Source organism: Macaca fascicularis, chromosome 20 (genome assembly GCF_037993035.2).
Source record: "Macaca fascicularis isolate 582-1 chromosome 20, T2T-MFA8v1.1".
Taxonomy (NCBI): domain Eukaryota; kingdom Metazoa; phylum Chordata; class Mammalia; order Primates; family Cercopithecidae; genus Macaca; species Macaca fascicularis.
The window spans coordinates 26,602,157-26,627,418 of NC_088394.1; the positions used below are offsets into that span (position 1 = coordinate 26,602,157).

At 46.3% G+C, this 25,262-nt stretch overlaps 1 protein-coding gene across 2 annotated transcripts in view; it reads right to left on the minus strand.

The window, feature by feature from the left end:
* The window catches only part of GTF3C1 (general transcription factor IIIC subunit 1), an 86,709-nt gene that overhangs the window by 60,401 nt on the left and 1,046 nt on the right, over positions 1 to 25,262 (minus strand). For both annotated transcript variants that reach the window (XM_015442311.3, XM_005591522.4), the window contains exons 2-6: positions 21,632 to 21,841; positions 14,569 to 14,745; positions 14,172 to 14,315; positions 9,681 to 9,777; positions 4,652 to 4,775 (exon numbers count right to left, since the gene is read on the minus strand). In XM_015442311.3, coding sequence (XP_015297797.3) covers positions 4,652 to 4,775; positions 9,681 to 9,777; positions 14,172 to 14,315; positions 14,569 to 14,745; positions 21,632 to 21,841 — 752 coding nt within the window. The remainder of the gene's footprint in view (positions 1 to 4,651; positions 4,776 to 9,680; positions 9,778 to 14,171; positions 14,316 to 14,568; positions 14,746 to 21,631; positions 21,842 to 25,262) is intronic.

Consider the following 25,262-nt stretch of genomic DNA (forward strand, 5'->3'; position numbering starts at 1 on the left):
TGCTATACCCTGCTAGGTTTCTTGGTTATTATTTACTTTTTAAAATTTTAATAGCTTTGTTGAGATATAATTTGCATATCACACAATTCATCCATTTAATCTGTACAAGTCAATGGTTTCTTACTATATTCACAGGCCCCTGCATCCATCACCAGTCGATTCTAGAACATTCTCATCATCTCAAACCCTTTCTCGCTCCTCTCTCCCCGCACCCCTGCCCTAAGCACTCACTATCTACTTCCAGATTCCCCCATTATGGACTTTCCTATAAATGGAACCACACAGTCATGGCCTTTCATGACTGACCACACCTTCCCCATCGAATGGGCTTGGCACTTTTGCCGAGAATCATTTGACCATAGATGTGTGGTTTATTTCTGGACTCTCAGTTCTATTCGGTTATCTGTCTACCCTTGTGCCGGTATCACACTGTCTCCATTACTATTGCTTTGCAGTAAGTTTAAAAAGCAGGAAGTGTGAGTTCTACTTTATTCTTCTTTTTCAGGATTGTTTTAGCTCTCTGGGTCCCTTTGCATTCCCTGTGAATTTTAGAATCAGCCTGTTAATTTCTGAGGAGGAGTCAGTTGGGATTCTCACACGGGCTGTGTGGAATCAGTAGATTTGTTATACTGTGAAGTCTTTGGATCCAGGAACCTGGGATGTTTTCCATTTACATAAATCTTAACTTTCAGCAACATTTTGTAGTTTTCACAGAGTATATGTTTTATACTTCTTTTGTTAAATTTATTCCTAAATTACCGTGAACAAAATTGTTTTCTTAATTTCATTTTCAGATTGTGCATGGCAGGTCTATAGAAACACAATGGACTTCTGTATACTGATCTCATGTCCTGAAATCTTACTGAACTTTTTTTTTTACAGTCACAGGGGCAACAGCTCTGAGGAGAGAGTCCATCTCATTCACAGCTACTTCACCCCACAGTCCTTTCAATGCTGAGCTTGTGACAACCTGGAAAAACCAGCCAGTTGACCGCCTCAGTCATTAGCCCCAGGGAGCACAATTTCTGTGAGTTGTTTCCAACTGTGATCATTTTCCGACAGACTGCTGAGTTCACTTCTACTTCTCTCCCTTTCTTTTCTCAGCACAATTTAATAAACACAGGATGACTGGTAAACACTTGAAGAAAATAATCCAAATTTGCAAAACAGATCAGTTCAGCGGGGCTGTTTACATTTCCAAAGTTTTTTTGCTTTTTGCAAAACAGATCACTGAAGCCTTCTGTGCAGTGAAATATGCATTTGAAAGATGCCTAAATCCAAATTCGTTAAGGAGTTTTAGAAATAATTTATATACTAGATCCAGGTATATCTGTAAATTTAAATGAAATAATACATCATCTTTATTTATTATTTGAGCTTTGTCTCCTCCATAATGCCTTAGAGGGAAGGTTTTATGTTAATTTTGCAAACTGGAAAGACAAAGCTCAAGGCAAAAAAACCCTGAAAACTGCCTTCATCTCTTGCCTCCTGCGTATGGAAAGTAACTTAAGTGGCACTTAATTAAATTAAATTTGCTCAGCATCTGCTTAGCGCCTACCCTGTTTCAAGCAGACACTGCACAGCCTTTAGAAAGGACATAAAGCATGAAAAGCGTGTGGTCACCACCCTGAAGGAGCTCAGGAGCTAGCTGGAAAGAATTCACACAGATGAGTAACTGAGCTACAGCGTGCCATGGAAGTGAGGGAAGGACTCACCATGAGCCCAGGTTTCCAGTCGCAGCAGCAGAGAGGTGGGCGACAGTGTGGGCAAAGACTTCCCTCCAGCCATCAGAATGGCTCCTTGTGCATGCATGTGACAATCTAAACATCCTGACCATCACCATCTTGGTGCCTGCTGCCTTAATCCAGCACAAGGAGCCAAAGCCACCACTGTCTGCGCTGTAAGTCATGCTGATCTTTCTTCTGTAAAGTCCTCTTGTCCCAGCCCCAGGCCTCAAGATGATGGAAACCACTCACTGGGCAATGGGTCCTATGCATGAACTTACTTTCAACGGTCAGGCAAATGACATCCCAGCGTGAAGCAGGCCGCAGGCTACACAGTGGGAAGCAGGTGTCCATGGTGAGAGGGGAAGGTGAGCCCCTCTGAAATGGGGCAGTTCCCTCTGCCTAGCCAACTGCTAATAAAGGAATGAAGTTCAACGTTGCCTAATTGCATTTTTACAGAGAAGTTGACAGTCAGACTTTTTAGGTGAAAATTTCTGATTTTTAAATGCCAGCAACAAATTCAACACAAACAAACACTGTGAGCCAAACAAAACACACGGCTAGATCGGGCCTGTGTGCCATGAGCCTATGGCCCTGCTCTATGTCTCCTGTCACCTGTAAGTCTCACAATATCCTGGAAAGCGGGTACTACTACCCCTTAGATAATTCAGGTGAGGAAACTGAGGTATACAGAGATCAAATCACTTGCTAAAGGTCACCTTACCAGACAGTGACGGAACGAGAATTCTAACCCAGGGCTGTCTTACTCTCAAGTCCATTCAGGTGTGAGGTGTTAGTTTCAAGTTAGTTTGGTTAAATTTCCAGGGACCTTAGGCTCAGGAGAAGCCTTTCTCTACAGTTGCCTGTCTAGCAAAAAAGGTTCTTTAAGGAACTGAGGTTTCTCCTTAGTTTCTCTTTACTTTAAATATAAATTACTTCTGTCTTTTCCTTAACACCTTTCTTCACGGGACAGGAAATAAAAATGATTACTAGCTCCACAGGCCCTGAGTATTTTAGGCATTCAGGCCATTAGACTTCAAAGTCAAATACTGAGGGATGAGTGCAGTGGCTCATGCCTGTAATCCCAGCACTTTGGGAGGCTGAGGGGGGCAGATCACCTGAGGTCAGGGATTCAAGACCAGCCTGGCCAATGGTGAAACCCCGTCTCTACTAAAAATACAAAAATTAGCTGTTGTCATTTCCTGTCCTGTTTTCTTTGTAGTTGACGGTTTACTCCTCTTATATCCCTTTCATCACTATGGTGAAATTTGGGTGGAGTGCAGATAAATGTGTATATTCCAATTATCACCTTTTACTGAGAACTCTGACCCGCAGCTTTTAAAATGATTCTGGTTAATCAGGAGGAGTAAAAAGGATGGGACAAAAATCAAGAATAGATAAAAATAACTGGACTTGGTGTCTCATGCCTATAATCCCAGCATTTTGAGAGGCCAAGGCAGGAGATCGCTTGAGCCCAGGAGTTCAAGACCAGCCTGGGCATGATAGCAAGACTTTGTCTCTACTAAAAATAAAAATAAATTAGCCCAGCATGGTAAAGTGTGCCTGTAGTCTCAGCTACTCATGAGGCTAAGGCAGGAGGATTAGCTTGAGCCTGGGAGATCAAGGCTACAGTGAGCCACGGTTGTGCCACTGCACTCCAGCTTGGGCAACAGAGACAGACCCTGTCTAGGAAAAAAATATAATGGAGGCTGGAGTGCAATGGCGCAATCTCGGCTCACTGCAACCTCCACCTCCCGGGTTCAAGCGATTCTCCTGTCTCAACCTCTGGAGTAGCTGGGATTACAGGCATGCGCCACCATGCCTGGCTAATTTTTTGTATTTTTAGCAGAAACAGGGTTTCACCATGTTAGCGAGGCTGGTCTCCAACTCCTGACCTCAGGTGATCCGCCCACTCAGCCTCCCAAAGAGCTGGGATTATAGGCGTGAGCCACCGTGCCCAGCCTAAGGAAGGTTTTTAAAGTTTCATAGTCTGTTCCTTAAGTTAACTTTCTTAGAAGGCTCAGATCCTGCCTCTGCTGAGTACTGATTGTTTAACCTTCTGTAAGTTACTCAGCATCTCTTCACTTTAATTTTCTTACATATAAAATGGTGACAATGCTACCAACCTTACAGGGCTAGATAACAAGATCATGCAATACAGAGTAGGCACTTCACAAAGGCAGGCTAAAGAATGACAAGTGGCTGGGAGTGGTGGCCCACGCCTGTAATCCCAGCACTTTGCAGGGCTGACGCAGGTGGTCACTTGAGTCCAGGAGTTTGAGACCAGCCTGGGCAACACAGCAAGACTCTGTCTCTACAAAAAAATACAAAAATTAGTCGGGTGTGATGAGGCTGAGGTGGGAGTATCGTCTGAGCCCAGGAAGCGGAGATTTCAGTGAGCCGCGATGACGCCACTGCACTCCAGCCTGAGCAACAAAGAAAGATCCTGTCTCAAAAAAAAAAAGGCTGAGCGTGGTGGCTCACACCTGCAATCCCAGCACTTTAGGAGGCCAAGGTGGGTGGATCACCTGAGGTCAGAAGGCAGAAGTTGCAGGGAGCAGAGATCGCACCATTGCATTCCAGCCTGGGTGACAAGAACGAGACTCTGCCTCAAAAAAAAAAAAAAAAAAAAAAAGAATAGAGTGGCTTAGTATTAGGAGGAAAAGATGAACTTGTTTATTTGGCACCATAAAAGTATGATTTTGGAGGACACTACAGAGATGTTTGCTGGAAGTTTGTTCAGCAAACATTTTCTAGGCACTTTTTATACGGACAGTCCTGAGCCAGGCACTGAGGTATAGAGTTGAATAAATATGTGAAATCGTTATGCCGCAAGGCAGAATGTGATCGGAGAGAGAGGCTGAAGCTTAGAAGAGAGAAGTGAGAGCCAGCCAGCCAAGGGAACAGAAGCTGAGACTCTGCGTTACCTTTCTTCGTCTTACAAGGTCCGCATTCAGGGTGGATCTCTTGCAAGCGAAGAGACACCACCTTGGCTAGGCCAGCGTTCAGCATATACTGGTACAGACGCTTAAACGTCCTTTCACACAGCCCCTGCCAAAACACAATTTAAAGGCTACTATTAGACACAGCAAGATGTCCGAAATGACTAGAAAGTCATGTAAATGAACACAAGTTCAGGACCTGAATTAATTGATTATCTTGAGGTACTAACGAGGAAAGCCTGCCAAGCTACCTTGTCAAGGGACCAAAACAAGGTCCAGAGCAGGATATAAACGATTCTACCTTTTGATTAGAGGGGGGAAAGAGATTCACTTCGCCAGATCCTGGAAGGGTATGCAGGGGTGGGAATGAGGCAGGCGGGAGTGGAGGCGTGGAGACTGAAGACTTCATTTGATACCTTTTCATGTTGTTTTGATTTTTTAACCATGTAAGCGTATTACTAATACAAACACACACACACAGACACACACCCCTGTCCCTCAAAGGCAGTAGAGAAAAAGAAAGGAGAAAAAAATAGGTTAAAAAATGCTATAGGCTGGCTGCAGTGGCTGACACCTGTAATCCCAGTGCTTTGGGAGGCCGAGGCGGGCAGATCACTTAAGGCCAGGAGTTTGGACCAGCCTGGCCAACATGCCGAAACCCTGTCTCTACTAAAAATAGAAACATTAGCTGGGTGCGGTGGCATGTGCCTGTAATCCCAGCTACTCAGGAGGCTGAGGGTGAGAACTGCTTGAACTTGGGAGGTGGAGGTTGCAGTGGGCCGAGATCGTACCACTGCACTCCAGCCTGGGTGACAGAGTGAGACTCTGTTTAAAAAAAAAAAAAAAAAAGAAAAAGAAAAAAAATTGTAAAAATTTACATGTGGTCTGTGAAGTTACAACAGAATAATAATGGGTATTTCCATCTCATCACTCCTATTTTTGCAAGGCTGAAAACCAAAATGATCCTAGGAACATCTCCCCTGCAGGGGCGACCAACAGCAGCCTCCAGTGCAGGCCTTGCTTTTAAAATTGATACAATGTTTTTCTTCAAGAAAGTAATTTACTTGCCAAAATTGAAAAGTGAGTGATTTCACATAAAAAAAGACCTAGATTCCGCCGGGCGCGGTGGCTCAAGCCTGTAATCCCAGCACTTTGGGAGGCCGAGACGGGCGAATCACGAGGTCAGGAGATTGAGACCATCCTGGGTAACACAATGAAACCCCGTCTCTACTAAAAATACAAAAACTTAGCCGGGCGAGGTGGCAGGCGCCTGTAGTCCCAGCTACTCGGGAGGCTGAGGCAGGAGAATGGCGTGAACCCGGGAGGCGGAGCTTGCAGTGAGCTGAGATCCGGCCACTGCACTCCAGCCTGGGTGACAGAGCGAGACTCCGTCTCAAAAAAAAAAAAAAAAGACCTAGATTCTGGCTTCTCTTGAAAGGCTAAGATCTGGCAGCCAATGCTAGGACTGTAGCTTCACAGCAACAGTGAACAGGAGCCTCGATCAGCTGCTCTTCAGCGGGGCCCACGCGTCTCCAGGGGGTCACAGCCTTTGCGCTCCCCCATCAGAGCCTCCAACAATGAAACTGAAGGTCAGTTGCCATTTATCATCATTTTTGTGCTGATTTTCCCTAATGGTAGTTAGAGGAAAGTTAATTTCTTAAACCTATATTATATCAAAAATTTATTTTACACATGGTCCATTTTGCTTGTGGGTATCACCCTCCTGGGCACTGCTGCCATGTGATTTTGCAGTCCCTGGAGGAGTAAGGCAGGTCACCACGGCTGCCAGTGAAGGAGCGAACAGCAGGAGGCATTCGTGACTGAGAGCTGTTTGCTGAGTCTTACAGGTTTCCTCTTACACTCTGGGGAGAGACAGGGAGCAAATGTCTGTGGGCTGCTGCCACCACATATGTGTGGTTACCCCCAGGCTAACCAGCACTCCAGCCCTTGGGTGGCAGAACATATGGCTATCAAAACAATACAGATGACTCACATATGGCTCATTCAAAGCCACTGGCTTGTACATGGCATCTATCGTTAATCTAGCCGTGCCCCCAGCACCATAAAAAGACCCCATGGAAACTCATCCATCAGATCCCAGCCCTTGACATATGGCACTAAGCCCTGGACCATCCTAAGAGGGGAAGGATGATGTAGTCTTTCCTTCTGAGGGGCTGCCATCAACGACTCACACAATCTGGCCAGCAAAAAGAGAAAGAGGCAGTGAGTCTTCGTACCAAATCTCCCCCAAAGGCAGCATCCATATTCATGGCCTCAGCTTCATCTATAGGCTAATTTTCACTGAATCCTGCTCAGCTCTCTGTGACCCCAATTTCCAGCTGTTGACTAGACATCACCAGGGGAAAGTCATAGAAGATCTTCATACCCAATATGTCCAAAACTCAGATTTGTCCTGTGCCTCCTCTTCACCCAAATCTGCTCCTCTTTCTGACCTCTCTATTTATTCAACTCTCATTCAGCAAATATTTACTGAGCATCTACAGGGGGCCAGGCACTGTCTTCATCGTGGGGGCTCGCAGTGAGCAAGCATTTGTGATCCCTGCCTCACAAGCCTGCCTTTGCGCTGCCTCGGTGAGCAGCAGCCACTCCAGCAAATGCACTGGCTTCATCTTGAGATCCTCTTTCTTCAAGTCACCTCTACATCCCAGTGCAGGCACTCACCACGTCCTGTTAGTTCCAGCTCCAAAATGTTTCTCAAACAATTCCAGCCCTCATGGCCACAACCTTGCCACCTTCTTCCCATCCCCTTCCCTCTACCAGCTCATCTGCCTAGACTGCAACCTCCACCTCCCAGGCTCAAGAGATTCTCTTGTCTCAGTTTCCCAAGTAGCTGGACTGGTGCATACCACCACCCCTGGCTAAGAACTTCTTCATTTCTACACGGCCAGCAGCAGTGCATAAGGCTAAAGTTTCAAGGCTAAAGTCCCCACTCCTCAGCCAGCACTCCAGTCCTTTCTGATCCGGCCCCTACCTTCCTATCCAGTCACACAATGTGCCGGCTGCCCTCTGGATTACTGCCCACTTCTAAGCATGTTGCATGGCCTTCCACAACTCATGCCTTTGCACCAGCTCTTCTCCTTTCCGTCAAATGCCACTTTCCCTCTGTGTGGGGGAAAAGCCCAGCTCAACTCTGCTTTTGGCACAGCTCTATGAGGCCTTCCCTAGTTCTCTAAAGAAAGCACCCCTCTCCCGCTACTGGCTCAGCTACATCCTTCCAGGTATGTGTTCACACGCCTACCCTTCTGGTTAGACAGCTCCATGACAGTGTGAGACCTGTTGTCATCCTGGCTAACTTTCACCATCTTATTGTGGAACACAGTTCTAACTCAGCATACACACTCCCTGAAGTATTTGTTGAATGAATAAGTGAAAGGCTGTCCAGTAACAGTCAAGGCTTGCTGCTAACACAGACCACAGGGTTGACCTGAAACCAGACTAGCCCTGTCTCCCTGCCCCTGAGTGACTTAGTAGGAGGGAGGGTTTCAATCTCCAGAGTCTGCATGGGCTGGACAAGCAACATCAATCTACACAGTGGCCAGTTATTTGTTTATTAAGCCGGTAGGAAGTTCCTTAGTTTCTGCCAGGGTTTCCTGAGAGGTCTTCTCCGTCTATCTTTGATTTTCTACTCTGATAAACTCAGACACACAGAAGCAAAACACTTCTCCCCTATCACAAACAGCAGTGCTCAGGGAATGACAAAGAGCCCTGCCGCCCTGCCTCGTGTCTGAGAGGTGACAGAAAGCAGGTGGACTGCAGGGGACCCAGCCAGTGCACAACTAGTTCCAGCTAACTGCTGTCAGGAGAGAGGGCAGACCCAGGCTTCTCAGTTCTCGAGACAGATTGGAAACCTAGATTTTTATGGAAAGTCTCAATTTCTTAAAAAATGCTAGGTCAAATTGATTTTTAACAGACCAAGTCTGGCCCACAAGCCTCCAGACTGTAACCACTGCTTTAAAGAGGCTGAGGCAGACAGCGAATCTAGCAATGCGGAAGATACCTCCTTTCCCTGTGAACAATGAAATCAGAGACTACAACTCCACCGAGCAATGCGGGAAAAGAACAAGGACTGTCCTGGTGCCTGTGGTCAGACTGAAGACCACTCATTAGGGGACTAATTACTAGTCACCAAAGAGCTTGACTTCAAATGTTCAGTTTTAAGTTCTGGTTTCACACGCAGGGCAATCTTGTTTTCCTTCCATCTCTAACGTTGGCTCTTTCCTGACTTGCACTGAAACCTTCTAGTCAGATTGGAAGCAGCACCCCTCCGCCTTTCTCCCTCTCACGCTCCCTTCACCACAGCCTCTGCTCTGGGGCCCAAAGACAAAGCAGGTCAACAGCTGCCTTCCTCCCTGCATCCTCTCCCCTCCCCCTCAGGACAGCCACTCTGCTATTTCAGTACAAAACCACTGGGAACAAGATCACAAGCTTGATTACAGAAGTAAACCTAAATGCCACGTTTTCCTATTCCGTCTGAACTTTGATAATAGGTCCTAGAAAACTCCAGGGGAAAAATAGAAGTCAGGCAAAGGCAAGAATTTAAATGAAGGACAAAGGACTCTCTCATTCTAAAAAACAGCTGGGCGCGGTGGCTCACTCCTGTAATCCCAGTACTTTGGGAAGCTGAGACATAAGCATCACTTGAGGTCAGGGGTTCAAGACCAGCTTGGCCAACATGGTGAAACCCTGTCTCTAATAAAGATACAAAAATCAGCAGGGCATGGTGGCCGGCACCTGTAATCCCAGCTACTCAGGAGGCTGAGGCAGGAGAATCGCTTGAACCCGGGAAGGACACAGTCCGTACTCCAACCAGGGCAACAGAGTGAGACTCTGCCTCAAAAAAGAAAAGAAAAAAACAACAAACAAAGGAAAATCTCATTTGCATCAAATCCAGAATAGGGCGTTGGGTTGCAAATCATTCATCTACGCCTGACAAGACCTCCCGGCTATGGTACAGATCACACCCAGCCCCGCCCATGGGAAACCCCAGGCTCACCAGTTCTTCCCTCAGCTTTCCCAGCGTCTCTATACAGTTAGTTCGTGTGCTCAGCATGCCTGAAAGCTTCTCCATGAGGATGTCGTATTTGCTCCTCCTGCAAGAAACACCGAGCGATTCGTTTTTTCAAACCTGTTGCTGAAGTCAATATTTACTGCCTGTTTCTTAAAGATGACAAAGCAAGACTTGACTTAATCATTTGACAATAAATGACAGAATCTTTTAGGTCTCAAAGATCATCCAGCCCAACTCCTACCTTCTACAGGTGGAGAGACTGTGGCTGTGAGAGGTTCTGTCATATCTAAGGCCACCTTTCTAGAGGCAACGTATAGACTAGACTCTAGGACTAAAACTTGCATGACATGACTCTGTAAAACATCTTTCATTTTTACAATACTTTTAAGTTTAGGAAGTATCATACATATCTTCTTACAAATCACTTGGTGAGGGGCCGGGCAAAAATCTCAGCACTTTGGGAGGCTGAGATAGGCAGATCTCTGGAGGTCAGGAGTTCGAGACCAGCCTGGCCAACATGGTGAAACCCCGTCTCTACTAAAAATACAAAAATTAGTCAGACGTGGTGGCAGGCACCTGTAATCCCAGCTACCTGGGAGGCTGAGGCAGGAGAATCGCCTGAATCCGGGAGGTGGGGGTTGCAGTGAGCCAAGATCGCACCACTGCATTCCAGCCTGGGTGACAGAGCGAGACTCCGTCTCAAAGAAAAACAAAAAACAGATCACTTGGTGAGGAAGGATGGGGGTTATTCTACAAAGTTAACAGGCTTTACTGAAGTTCAGGCTGGAGACACAAACCTAGGTCTTCTTTCTCTAAATCCAGTCCTCTCCTTACTCACTGGGACGCCACTCTTGATTCTGAGGCTCCGGTTCCTGCTCCTGACTACACTGGCGTGGCAGAGGCCACCTTCCATCTCATTCCTACTGTGAAGCGGATGTCATGATCAATGCTTCCAAGCTAACGGCCAGCAAAGGAAGCTATTTAAAAACACTGAGGGCCCTTGACTGTGTAAGTCTAGGGGGAGTTCAGGGAGGGGTGCAGGGAGAAATCTTGTAGCCAGTTCGGCTGGACAATAGCTTGGCTTGACTTACAGTCCTAGGGGGAGAGAGAGCACACATGTATGGGATCCAGTGACTGTACCCACTTCCCCATCTGTACTGCCTCTCAATGAATGAAAGAATAAATGGAGGAACAGATGGTTAATGCATATGAGCCACTCTGCATAGGAGGCACTGTGTCACAGCCATTTAATACAAGAGGCAGTGGTGGTTCAAAGAGATCAAGTGACTGCCCAGGTGAGGGGCAAAGATGGAAATACAGATCTTGACTTGATCCAGTGTTCTCTCTCCTACGCCACAGCTGCCACCCTGTGTTCTTGGCAGAGCACAGGTTATACACAAGTGAAGAGTTTGGTGAGACAGTTACTTAATCAATAGATAGTATAACCCAATTAAAATGTGAATTCATAAAAGATGCTTCTCTCTAATACTGTACAGTTGGCTCTTGGATAACATGGGTTTGAACTGGTCGGGTCCGCTTATACGCAGTTTTTTTTTTCATATTTATTGAAAAAATATTAGAAAATATATATATTAGAATTTTTGGAGATTTGTGACAGTTTGAGAAAACTCAGACAAACTGTGTAACATTAGAAATATTGAAAAGATTAAGAAAAAGGTATGTCATTAATGCATAATATATGTGGATACTAGTCTATTTTATCATTCATTACCATAAAATATACACAAATCTATTATAAAAAGCTAATCAAAACTTACGCAACCATTTACAGACCCTACATGGTGCCATTTGCAGTGGAGGAAATGTAAACAAACATGAAGATGCGGGATGAAATCAAACCTGCATAAAATTAACTGTAATACAACAGTGTACTACTGTTAATAACTTCGTAGCCACCTCCTGTTACTATTGTGGCAAGCTTAAGTGTTGTGAGTATTGGCTTAAAAATGCCATGACAGGCCGGATGCGGTGGCTCATGCCTGTAATCCCAGCACTTTGGGCGGCTGAGGTGGGCAGATCACCTGAGGTCAGGAGTTCGAGACCAGCCTGACCAACATTGTGAAACCCCGTCTCTACTAAAATTAGCCAGGCGTGGTGGCACAAGCTTGTAGTACCAGCTACTTGGGAGGCTGAGGCAGTAGAATTGCTTGAACCCAGGAGGTGAAGGCTGCAATGAGCCGAGATCGTGCCACTGCACTCCAGCCTAGGCAACCGAGCAAGACTCTCTTAAAAAAATGTGATGCTCATCATCTCTGTGTGAGCAGTTCCTCTCTAGTAAATTACTTATTGCAGTAAAAAGTGATCTCTTCTGAAGTCAGGAGTTCGAGAGCAGCCTGACCAACATGGAGAAACCCTGTCTCTACTCAAAACACAAAATTAGCCGGGCGTGGTGGCGCATCGCTTGATCCCTGGAGGCAGAGGTTATGGTGAGCAGAGATCACGCCATTGCACTCCAGTCTGGGCAACAAGAGCAAAACTCCGTCTCAAAAAAAAAAAAAGGTGATCTCTTGCAGTTCTCACGTATTTTTCCTTGTGTTTAGTGCAATACCATAAACCTTGACTGACACCATGGGACCCATACAAAGGGCCACTAGTGATGCTGGAAATGCTCCCAAGAAGCTCCCAAAAAGTCATGACACTTCAAGGAAAAGTTAAATTGCTTGACGTGTGCTGTAGAGTGAGGTCTGCAGCTGCGGCTGCCCGCCATTTCAGACAATTTGTCTTGTTAATGGACAATGTAAACTTATGGTATCAATAAATACGGTACAGTATTGTAAATGTAGTTTCTAAATAACATTTTTTCTCTAGTTTACTTTATTGCAATAATACAAGAACAGTATAACACATGGAACAAAACATGTGTTAATTAACTTTATATTATTGGTAAGGTTTCTGATCAACAGTAGACTATCAGTAGTTAAGTTTTTGGGGAGTCAAGAGTTATATGTAGCTGGGCACGGTGGCTCACGCCTGCAATCCCAGCACTTTGGGAGGCCAAGGTGGGTAGATCACTTGAGGTCAGGAGTTCGAGACCAGCCTGGCCAACATGGCAAAACCCCGTCTCTACTAAAAATACAAAAATTAGCCGGGTATGGTGGCAGGTGCCTGCAGTCCCAGCTACTCGGGAGGCTGAGGCAGGAGAATGGCTTGAATCCGGGAGGCGGACATTTGACAGAGATGCAGCAATGATGATTTTCACCCCTGGAGATCCACAGTCAATAAAGAGTCTACACACATGCATCAAGCACTTTCTTTAGGCCAACCCATGTGCACTGTAAACTTTAACATTTACATGTAATAATTCTCCCCGCTTTTGGAGGATGCACCTCCCCTCCCCACTATCCCTCATTGCTGCCTACCTCCACCCCAGAGAGCTGCTGGCCAGGTACTAAGGGGCTCAGGGCTTCCTCAGCCAAGGGCCGCTCTTCCCAGGCCCTGCACCAGCTTGAACTTTTCTTATCCTGGCTTCTGCCCCTCCCATAAAAAAGGGCATGAGTTTGTGCGGTGTGGGCTGAGACCTCTGCAGAGTGCTGAAACTTTTCTGTCCCTCATTCCTATGCCAGGTAATTAGCCACCCCAATGGCAAGGATGAAGAAGTCAGAGATAACCTACTCACTCCCCCAGCCTCCCTGGTCCTCAGAAGGGAATGTGCACATTTAACTAGTTTGCTGTATCATCTGGACAATATCCCGCTAAAATAGCAATATCACACATTGTTATTGCTTAGCAGAACCTTGCCATCTTGTCCATATAGGTTATTATGGTTGAGTGCTGCAAAACATCCTATTTGAAACTGACATAATTCAACTACAATCCTGCGACCACAACAAATCAAATCTGACTCACTTTTATTTTTACATCTCCCCAAAATGTCACCAAAATGTTAATGGTTCCTATTGTTGGCTGTGAAGTTACAGATTTATTTTTCCTTCTTTTCTGTATAGTTTTCCGGTTCTCTAAACAACCAGGACTTATTTTCACACACACACACACACACACACACACACACACACACACACACACACAGATAACAAATATCATTTTTTAAAAAGCTATAGTGATATTCTAATTTGGCTTCTATTATTATTGTTGTTTTTTAAGACACAGGGTTTCGCCCTGTCACCCAGGCTGGAGTATAGCAGTGCAATCATGGCTCACTGCAGGCTCAAATTCTGGGCACAAGCGATCCTCCAACCTCAGCCTCCTGAGTAGTTGGGACTACAGGTGTGCACCACCACACCCAGCTAATTTTTTATTTTTATAAAGTTGTGGTCTTGGTATATTGCCCAGGCTGGTCTGGAACTCTTGGCCTCAAGCGGTTCTCCCACTGCAGTCTCCCAAAGTGCTATGATTACAGGTATGAGCCACCATACCCAGCTGCCCCTACGATTTTTAAAGCATACTACACATGGCTGCAACTAAAAAACCTAACATTTTGATCACTACAAACCATACCTGTCCACATGAAACCGGTTCAGTAGGAGGAGGATTGAGTGTTGCTGGGCTCCAGTGGGTAATCGAATCACATGGGACTGCATTGTAATCAGCCCGTTTTTGTTCAAAATTTTTCTGTGATAGTGCAGCTTCCCAGCATCAACCCTGGAGGAGAAGAAGAGCCATGTCATTTGCTTTGCTGGTAGCTTTATCAACGTATAGAATCTCTCATTTGGACATAAAACACCAGAGACACAAACCTCCTGTCCAGCCAACCTAAGAAAACAGTCACTGTGCGACCACGGCCTTGAAACAAAAAGCCATGCCTCGGGGAAGATAACGCAGCAGGCCCCTGCGTTTGGGGTTCAGGTTGCAATGATGTATAATTTAAAGCAGAGAAGCAAATCCTCCCACTTACTTGAAAGCAGTGGTGTGAAGGTCTCGCTGGAGCTCCCCTTGCCACCTGGACCGGCCTAGCCGTTCCAGGATGCAGTAGGAGAAGTCGGGCAGCTTCAGGTCCGGATCCCCTTCCTGGCCTATCAAGGCCCTGTACCGCATGGCCTGGGAGGCAACGATGATCAGTTTCTTCCCCCACCTGCAAATCAGAAACAATCGCATGAAGAAATAAGTTTAACTGATTTTAGGTAAACAGAGATATGAAAAAGAAATGTATAGAATCCTTACTTTCTGCTTCTTCCTAGGAGTTCACAAGATCCCAAAATTAAGCTAAGCAAGTTTTCAGTCTTAGAAGTGTAGTGTGCTAAAAAAGACAAAAAGGAGTATAGTGTGCTGAAGGAACAGGGCCAATCTTATTTCCTTGCTGAAAGTCCTTCAGGGCTTGCCAAAGTGCTCAGGCCAAATCCAACTCCTCCTCCTGGTCCTCCTGGAAGGCTCTCCAAGGCCCAGCCCTCCCTGCCTTGCTCATCTCATCCTCCATGGCTCTGCCCCTCACTCACAGGAGGCTTCCTATCCCTAAGACAAGCCTCAGGGGTACTGCCCTTGCTGTTTCCTCGGCCTAGCTGCTTCTCCTCCAGGTCTTCAGGTGACTGATTTCTTCTTATCATTCAGGTCACAGCTCAGTTGTCAACTCCTCAGCCTTTCCAGAAAATGCCAACTAGAGTTCCAGCCCCACCCCCACAATTTCCATATTCTTCGTAGCACTTAGCACTCTCAGAAATGACTATATATATATTTTTTTGTGTGTGTGTGCCAAGTTTCTTGTCAGTTTCCCTCATTCAAATATAAGAGCAGGCACATTGTCAACCTGTTCAGCAGGACATCCGTAGTGCCTAGAATAATGAATTTGGGTGATAATAGGGGCTCTGTGTGTATTTGTTAAGTAAATGAACTAGGCTAGTGAGCTGGACTGATAAAATAATCTTCAGAGTCAAAAGCCCTGAACGGTGCAATCAGTGGACCTGCAGTCTCATTTTGACTTCACTGTTGAAGGCCAGACCTTGCACAAATCATTCGTTCCTTCTACTAAATTGACATGTGAGAAAGAATGCACCAAAAGAGGCCAAAACCACTTTCGAGCAAGGCATGTGAGGACAGCCCAAGTGAGAAGACTCATTTCTATGCTGACATCTAACAGTCCTTACTGGGCATTCCCCATCACTGATGATGGAGACTCCACCACAGTGCCTGGCCTGCTCAATCTAACATCTTGAGCAAATTAACCTACTCCATTCATCCATTCTCAGAGTCCAAGCCCTGGCCCTGCAGCTGGGAGATCCCACAAGGATGTGCTGCTGGAGAACCCATCCCTCATTCGCTCCTTGGCATCAAGTTACTCAACTGGAGAAGACTCAAGTTTGAATGTGTCCTCCGAAAGTTCATGTGTTAGAAACTTCATTTCCATTGTAACAGTAGTAAGAGGAAGAACCTTTAAGAGGTGATTAGGCCATGAGAGTTCTGCTCTGCCCTCATGAATACATTAATGCATTTATCGTGGGAGTGGGTTAGTTATCTCAGGAGTGGGACGTCCTTGCCAGATGCTGGTGCCATGCTCTTGGACTTTACAGCCCCTTGAACCATGAACCAAACAGACTTCTGTTCTTTCTAAATTAACCAGTTTGTGGTATTCTGCTATATCAGCAGGAAATGGCCTAAGGTAGAGGATCCCCTTTTCCCAGATGAAGGAGTCACCAAGGGTCCACGTAGAAAAGCTCACAGGCTACCAATCCTATTTATTGGGAACCAACATCCACTCTTTTCAGCCCCAGGATTTACAGATACCTGGTCACGAGGTCCTTCTGCAGCACCCCCCACTCAGTAACTCAGTCTGACAGTTTTCCTTCCTTATTCCCCACACCAGATGACTTTACTTCTACAACTAAGTAGGTACAAAGGAAAAAAGAGGCTGTTTTAACTTAACTGCATCTTTCTTCACATTGAGACCTGAAATCAGCATTTTGCCTAAGTCACAGAAGCCCATATAGTCCATCTTCAAAAAGAATGTTAGGTTGTGAATATACATGACAGAGAGTTCACTTTATGTATCTGAATTCCACGAACTTAGGACCTATGCTCTTTTGTTCTCAAAACAGGCTCATTAAGTTAAATTGTAAGAGGTCAGTTGGGGGAAAAAACGTGTGAAAACAGGGGCACTGGTTTGCTGCTTTTAAAACACCATTACTCTGACTAGTTTACTATCCTTCACTGTCATGATCCCTATGTTTCTGTTAATTACTGCCAATTAGCTGATTCGATGACTCCTGCTAGTTTTAATTTGCTGACTATGGTCATCTTACAGGTTATCAAATGCCAATGAAGTACCATGCAAAGTACACCAGTATACCAAGACAAATAAAAATAGTTTCTACCTTCAAGGAGCTCACAGGCTACTGAAGGAGAAAAAAACGTAAAATGAACAATTCTAGTATGAGGTCATAACTTCTCTGACAGAAAGAGGCTCTAGTTGTTGATGGCATAGATGAGGAGCCCTAATTCAAATATGCGTGTATAAACAAGAGTGTGTGCACAGGGATTAGGGAAAACCCCTCATGGAGATGACCTTTTTTTTTTTTTTGAGACAGAGTTTCCTCTGTCGCCCAGGCTGGAGTGCAGTGGCACTATCTCGGCTCGCCGCAACCTCTGCCTCCAGAGCTCAAGTGATTCTCCTGCCTCAGCCTCCTTAGTAGCTGGGATTATAGGCACTTGCCTATATGGGGTTTTGCCATGTTGGCCAGGCTGATCTCGAACTCCTGGCCTCAAGTGATCCACCCCCCACTCAGCCTCCTAAAGGGCTGGGATTACAGGTGTGAGCCAGCGCACCAGGCAAGGAGGTGACTCTTGTATTAGCAGTGAGCTGGGTGGATGAGAGAGAGAAGAGGAAGGACACAGAAGCTGCATGGTTATAGAGGCACGAAGAAGCACACCTGCTCCTGGAGGTAAGAGGTGCAGCATGGCTACAAAGTCTGGAGTGTGATACCCAGCAAAAAGCAGAAGGAAAGCTCGAGAGGCCAGCAGCGTCTACATCCCCAATGGCCCTCTGATGCCGTGCTGGGGAGTTCAGATTCCATAACGTGGGTCAGGGGTTACAACTTCAAACGTGTATTTCTAGAAGCCAGCTTTGTGCCAGCATATTATAGAACTAAGAGACGGAGCAGTGAACAAGAAGGATGGAGTCCCTGCCTTCGAGCAATGTATAGTCTAGTGAGGAAATAGTGACATAAACAAACACTTAAAAACCATTTTTGGTGCCATAAAGAGTACTACGATGCTGTCTGGGCAATGGGGGACACTTCCAGAAGAGTCAGGTTGAAGCCTGAATGATGTGGCGATGTGAAGATTTGTGGGCAGAATATTCTGGGCAGAAGGAACAGCACAAGGATTGCCTTCAGACAGAAAGGAGTCCAGCATGTTGAGGCTGAACTGCAGTGCAGAGTGAAGAAACTGAGGTTGGAGTACTGTGTGGGCAGGGGCACAATCACATAGAGCCTGCTGGGACCTGATCAGGAGGGCAGGGAGCACACACGAACACAACACGAACACAACCTCATGGTGTATGGAACCGGGCGGTACACGGCCAGCTGAGGGGAACTCTGGCCTATAACCCCCTGTAAAAAATTGGTCGCAGTGCAGCTAGACCTTGTGATTTTTCAAGAAAAGCTAGAAATCCAGGTTTTTAAATATCAGCAATGAAATGAAATTAAAAACCGAACAGAATACCATGCTGGGCACACAAAGCTCATCTGTGGGCAGATTTGGTCAGTTTGAAACCTCTGCCTAGCGTGGTCAGGGTACATCCCATCACACTGGGGCCTAGGAGAGTCCCACGTTTATGGCTTGTACAGCCGCATGCATGGGAGTACATCTGACCAGAATAAAGAATGAGAAAAGGCAGTGCTATGGTTTGGATGAGGCTTGTCCATATCAAAACTCATGTTGAAGTATAACTACCAAGAAGTCGGGCGCGGTGGCTCACACCTGTAATCCCAGCACTTTGGGAGGCCAAGGTGGGCGGATCACCTGAAGCCAGGAGTTCAAGACCAGTCTGGCCAACACGGTGAAACCCCGTCTCTACTAAAAATACAAAAATTAGCTGGGCATGGTGGCAGGTGCCTATAAACCCAGCTACTCGGGAGGCTGAGGCAGGAGAATCGCTTTAACCTGGGAGGCGGAAGTTGCAGTGAGCCGAGATCACGCCATTGGACTCCAGCCTGGGCGACAAGAGCAAAACTCCGTCTCAAGAAGGAAAAAAAAAAAGTTTAATCACCAGCACAGCAGCACTGGGAGGTGAGGCCTAGTAGAAGGTGTTTGGATCATTGGGGTGGATCACTCAGAAACAGATTAATGCCACCTGGAGAAGAGAATGAGTTCTTCTCTTGGGAATGGATTAGCTCCAGTGAGAGTGGGTTGATGTAAAGCAAGGATGCCCTCTGGGTTTTGCCACTCTGCACATGTTCACTGTCCCTTGGACCTTCCACCATGTTATGAGGCAGCACGAAAGTCTTGCCAGAAGCCAGTGCCATGCCCTTGAGCATCCCAGCCTGCAGCACTGTGAGCTAAACAAGCCTCTTTTCTTTGTAAATTATCCAGCCTCAGGTATTCTCTTCTAACAACACACAACACACTAAGACGGGAAGATAAGGCAGGTTTGGGGTGAAGGAGAGTGATGATCACACTGAGTATGCACAGCAGGTTACTGGAATAACACATATGCTGCTTGGGAGAGGTCTGGGACTAGACAGAGAACCTTTAGAAGCAGTCAATGTGGTTTTTTTGTTGTTGTTGTTTTTAAAGAGATAGGGTCAGCCAGGCGTGGTGGCTCACGCCTGTAATCCCAGCACTTTGGGAGGCCAAGGCGGGTAGATCACCTGAGGTCAGGTGTTCGAGACCGGCCTAGCCAAGATGGTGAAACCATGTCTCCACTAAATATACAAAAATAAGCCGGGCGTGGTAGCATGCACCTGTAATCCCAGCTACTCGAGAGACTGAGGCAGGAGAATCACTTGAACCTGAGAGGTGGAGGTTGCAGTAAGCCGAGATCGTGCCATTGCACTCTAGCCTAGGCGACAGAGTAAGACTCTGTCTCAAAAAGAAAGAAATAAAAAAAGATAGGGTCATGCTCCATTGTCCAGGCTGGAGTGTGGTGGTGCAATCATAACTCACTGAAGCCTCAAACTCCTGGGCTCAAGCAATCCCCCCTTCTCAGTCTCCCAAGTAGCTGGGACTACAGAGTGTGCCACCATGCCCAGCTAGTTTTTTGTTTTTTAATTTTTTGTAGCAATGGGGTCTTGCTATATTGCCCAGGCTAGTCTTTAACTCCTGGCCTCAAGCAATTCTCCTGCCTTGGCCTCCCAAAGTGCTTGGATTACTGCTCAGCCCACCAGCCAACAGTTAAGTGGTGGAAGTAGGTGAATCCACAAATAAGCTGGTGAGGAATGGCAAGGAAAGTAGAAAAACAAATTAAGGCAGGAAGACACTGGCACAAAAGCTTTGAGTCTTTAATAGTGTAGCAGGGTCAAGGACATTAGGGGCCTAACAGTGTTCATGGCTTAATAACTGGGATCTTAGAGGATAAAATTGTGAAGTGATAGTCAGGAATCAGGACTGCAGTGGTCAAAAGAGTGAAGGGGAGGTGAAGAGGGAGAAACAGTGAATGGGGCTGATTCATCAAAGAAGCATGGCTGCAGAGTCAAAGAGACAACCAGTTACAAGGGAGTTGAGGTCAAGAAAAGGTTATTCTGTGAGATGGGTAAACTGTGTTCATGTGCTGAAGGGAAAACTTCAGTAGAAATCAAGGACAGATGGGGCAGTGGCTCACACTTGTAATCCCAGCAATTTAGGAGGCTGGGGTGGGAGGATTGCTTGAGCCCAGAAGTTTGAGATCAGCCTGAGCAACACAGCAAGACCCCATCTCCACAAAAAATAAAACTTAGCTGGTTGTGGTGGTATGCGCCTGTGGTCCTAACTACTCAGTGGGGAGGTGGGAAGATCACCTGATCCCAGGAGGGCAACGCTGCAATGAGCTGTGATCACACCACTGCACTCCAGCCTGGGTAACAGAGTGAGATTCTGTCTCAAAAAAAAAAAAAGAAAGAAAAGAAATAGAAAAAAGAAAATCAAGGAGAAAGATAAGCTAACTGAGAGGTGGGGAAGAGAGGGGTAGAGGGAGCTGGGCTGGGGGGAGAAGGAGGAAGGGAAGCATCCAGATCACAGCCTTAGACAGGGCCACCATTTCTCACCTCCTCCGAGATGAGAGTAGACAGGGAAGAAATGTGGAAAAGTCTGCAAGTCAAGGAAGAACGTGGAAGTTAGCAGAGTTCACATTGCCTTGTGAAGTAAGAAGGAAGGCAGCAATGGGGTTAGGTGCTTGAAAAATGATCATCTGGATTAGACACTCTGGGGAATTGGGATACTGACTGAGGATGCACAAGAGAATGGCTGGGCAGCACAGGGCCCAGCTAGGAAGAGAGAAAGGGCACCATTCAAGTGTTCGAGGACTGTGAGCACAAAGGAAAGAGAAAGGCAGGACCCCTGACCCCAGTGAAGAAGGCAAGTGAAGGCCAAGAACTGGCTTAGGGCAGGGCTAGTGAACTCTGACAGACTCCAAGGTTGTAGGCCAGATCCAAGTGCTCTGACTACACATTCAAAGCACTCAGATTCCTAGAAATTTCCTTTTTTCCTTTTTTTTTTTTTTTTTTTTTTTTGTAGACAGGGTCTGACTCTGTTGCCTAGGCTGAAGTGCAGTGGCATGACCTCGGCTCACTGCAGCCTGCCTCCGCCTCCTAGGTTCAAGCGATTCTCATGCCTCAGCCACTACAGTAGTTGGGATTATAGGCATGTGCTACCACACCCAGCTAATTTTTGTATTTTTTTGTATTTTTGCGTTTTGCCATGTTGGCCAGGCTGGTCTTGAACTCTTAGCCTCAAGTGATCCACCTGCCTCGGCCTCTTAAAGTGCTGGAATTACAGGCGTGAGCCACGGCACCCAGCCAGATTCCCAGGAATTTCTGATGGTGCAAAATAGTTACCTGTCAAAGGCTTCCACCATCGTACAGCGAGGCTGCAAGGACTTGGTTCTGATGTCATTGGTAATGTTTTTCCTCTCCTTAAAGTAGCGGCATGAGCCCTGGATGCCATCCTTATTCTCTAAGATCATATGAATGGGGTAGACGTCCTCCAAGGCCACCGGGTCCCTCCTAGACTCCAAAATTCCAGTTTCCAAATCAATTTCTTCATACCTAAGGAGAAAAGCACAAATATCAAAGCACAATTCAGCTTCAGAAATAATACGTGCTTGGCTGTGTTCTTTTGACAACCTCCAGCAGAGATCAGAGAGAAGTGAGATCACTCAGTTTTCCTGCCTCTTAAATGCAGATAATCTTGACAAGCAGGTTCCTGCCTTTCTATCCCACAGAACGCAGACCTTTCCAGGACTCCCCAGACTATTCCAGAAGCTGGGTGCTGGGACCTAAACCTCCTTATTGGCCAAGTTATGGGCTTTTGTTTCCTTCCAAATCTAGTGCTCAGTCTCCAAACCACCAAATTGGATGAAATTATTTAAGGCTTTCCTCCTCTTTTTTGAGATGGAGTTTTGTTCCTGTTGCCCAGGCTAGAGTCCAATGGCGTGATCTCAGTGCACTGCAACCTCCACCTCCCGGGTTCAAGTGATTCTCCTGTCTCAGCCTCCCAAGGAGCTGGGATTACAGTAGTGCGCCACCATGCCCGGCTAATTCTGTATTTTTGGTAGAGATGAGGTTTCACCACGTTGGTCAGGCTGGTCTCGAACTCCTGACTTCAGGTGATCTGCCCGCCTCAGCTTCCCAAAGTGCTGGGATTACGGGTGGGAGCCACCACAAGCGGCCAAAGCTTTCCTCCCTTTAAGATCTCATCTTTCCATCTCTCTTTAGTTATCTCTCTAATATCCTAATCCATTTTCATGGTTTGTATTACTGTCTGCATGTCAACAAGTCTCACTTTTGAATCCTCAGTCCTTTTTCTCCAAATACAGATCCAATGTCTTCGATTGTCTATTAAACACCTCCTATTTCAAATATGATTGCCTCTCTCCAGCTCCAATTAAGTCCCTTCTTTCCCCTCTTGCCACCGCTTTCTCCTAGGTGCCTCCTACAAAACCATGGGGCCGTTTTTCATTTGTGCTTCTTTCATGCAGTTAGCCAAGCTTGTCAAGTTTTCTTTTTTTTTTTTTTTTTTTAAAAAAAATACATACATACATATATATATAATTTTTTTGTCCTCACTATGTTGCCCAGATTGGTCTCCAACTACCGGGCTCAAGTAATCTGCCCACCTCAGCCTCACAAAGTGCTGGGATTCCAGGTGTGAGCCACCTTGCCTGGCTGCTTGTCAAGTTTTTTCTTTTGAAATCTCACTCACATCCTATACTAGTCTAATTGCAGCTAAATCCCATGTACATGTTTCAGCCCTTTCCTTCCTTGTCCCCTCTGTGTTCTCTGTACTATTTAACCCTCTATTCTCTTTTTTTAGAGACTGAGTTTTGATCTTGTCGCCCAGGCTGGAGTGCAGTGGCACAATCTCGGCTCACTGCAACCTCCGCCTCCTGGGTTTAAGCGATTCTTCTGCCTCAGCCTCCCTAGTAGCTGGGATTACAGGCGCCTGCCACCACGCCCAGCTAATTTTTGTATTTTTAGTAGAGAGTTTCACGATGTTGGCCAAGTGATCCACCCGCTTCGGCCTCCCAAAGTGCTGGGATTACAGGCGTGAGGCACCACACCCAGCCCAACCCTCCGTTCTTAAATCATCCTGTCTCCTCCCAAACTTCCAGAACAACACTGACCTGACTGTCCTCTGCCTCTCCAGCCACACCGCCTCAATCTTCTTTTGAAAGTCCCTCACCCTCCATCCAGCCTTGAAATGTAAGTGCACTGCAGGGCTATGTCTCAAGACCTCCAACCACACGACTCTCTTAGGGCTGATCTTGGCCAGTCACTTTAATTACCAGCTGCACAGAATGACTCACAGATGCCTACCTCAGTCCCTCCCTCTGGCCTGCTTTCACTCCCACGAAGCCAGATGTTTACTAATTAAGACTCTTCACTTGGACAACTCAAAAGAACCTAAAGCTCAATGTGTCACATGTCCCTTCAGCAAAGTCCCCACCTCCCCCAGACTCAACCCCCACACTGTTCTTTCATGTTCCCAGCCTCAGAGATGAGAATCAGGGTTTGCTCAGTTGCCCAAACAGCAGCCACCAGAGGGCATCACCCTTGATTCCTACCTTCCTTACACTTCACATCCAATCAGTCTCCAAAGCCTCTTGATTCTTTGGCCTGCTACGTCTTGACTGCCTGTGCTCTTCATCCCCACACCCACCATGGTAAGCCAGACCATGACTAGATAACTAAAAATCTCTCAACTTCACTCTTTGGTCCTAGTCTGACCCTCTCTTCAGTGACTTCTCACTATCCTTTTGATAAAGGACAAAATTTTTTTTTTTTTTTGACATGGATTCTCCCTCTGTCACCCAGGCTGGAGTGCGGTGGCACAATCTTGGCTCACTGCAGCCTCAGCCTAGCTGGGATTACAGGCGCCCACCACCACGCCCGGCTAATTTTTGTATTTTTAGTAGACACAGGGTTTCACCATGTTAGTCGGACTGGTCTTGAACTCCTGACCTCAAGTGATCCGCCCACCTCTGTCTCTCAAAGTGCTGGGATTACAAGCTGATAAACTCTTTAAGTAGGTTAAAAGACTTGATTCCAGTCCAATTTGGCTAAGGGCAGAGTACATTCTGAACTCAGACCTTCCTCAAAGTCTGGGTTCTTCCCTTGCTAGTTGACCTTTAGCATGCCATTTGACCCCTCAGGGCCTCGATTTTCTCTTCCGGAAAATGGGGAGAATATTACCCATCTCCTAAGGTTGCTGTAAACATTACATAACATGTTGTGTTAAGGATCTTAGCACAGTCCTAGCTATTCCTCATTCCCTACCTCCAATTCCACACTGCAGCCACTGACTTCACATTTGTTGTTCTCTGTCCAACAGTCCTCTTTGCCAACTGGCTGTTTCGTCTTGGACATTATTTTATTTTATTTTGGAGACGGAGTCTCACTCTGTCACCCAGGCTGGAGTACAATGGCGCAATCTCAGCTCACTGCAACCTCTGCCTCCCAGGTTCAAGTGATTCTTCTGCCCCAGCCTCCTGAGTAGCCAGGATTACAGGCATGCGCCACCATGCCAGGCTAATTTTTGTATTTTTAGTAGAGATGGGGTTTCACCATGTTGGTCAAGCGGGTCTTGAACTCCTGACCTTGTGATCCGCCCACCTCAGCCTCCCAAAGTACTGGGATTACAGGCATGAGGCCTGCCCATCTTGGACATTATTACCTCTTGGAACCTCCCCTGACCCTCACAATATGGCTTAAGAGTACAGCCGCTGGAAACAGCCTGGGTTCAAATCAATTCTTAGTCACTTATTGCCCCCAGAACCTTAGACAGATTATGTAACCCCTCTCTGTGACTCAGTTTCTTCCTCTGTAAAATGAGGAAGATAACAGCACTCACCTCATAGGTGACTATCAAGTGAATTTAATCTCCTGTTTAAGGGAGTTTAATCAAGTGAGGATCAAGTGAGTTTAAGCTCCTAAGCTTCTAGAACAGGTTCTTAGAACAGCACTGTGG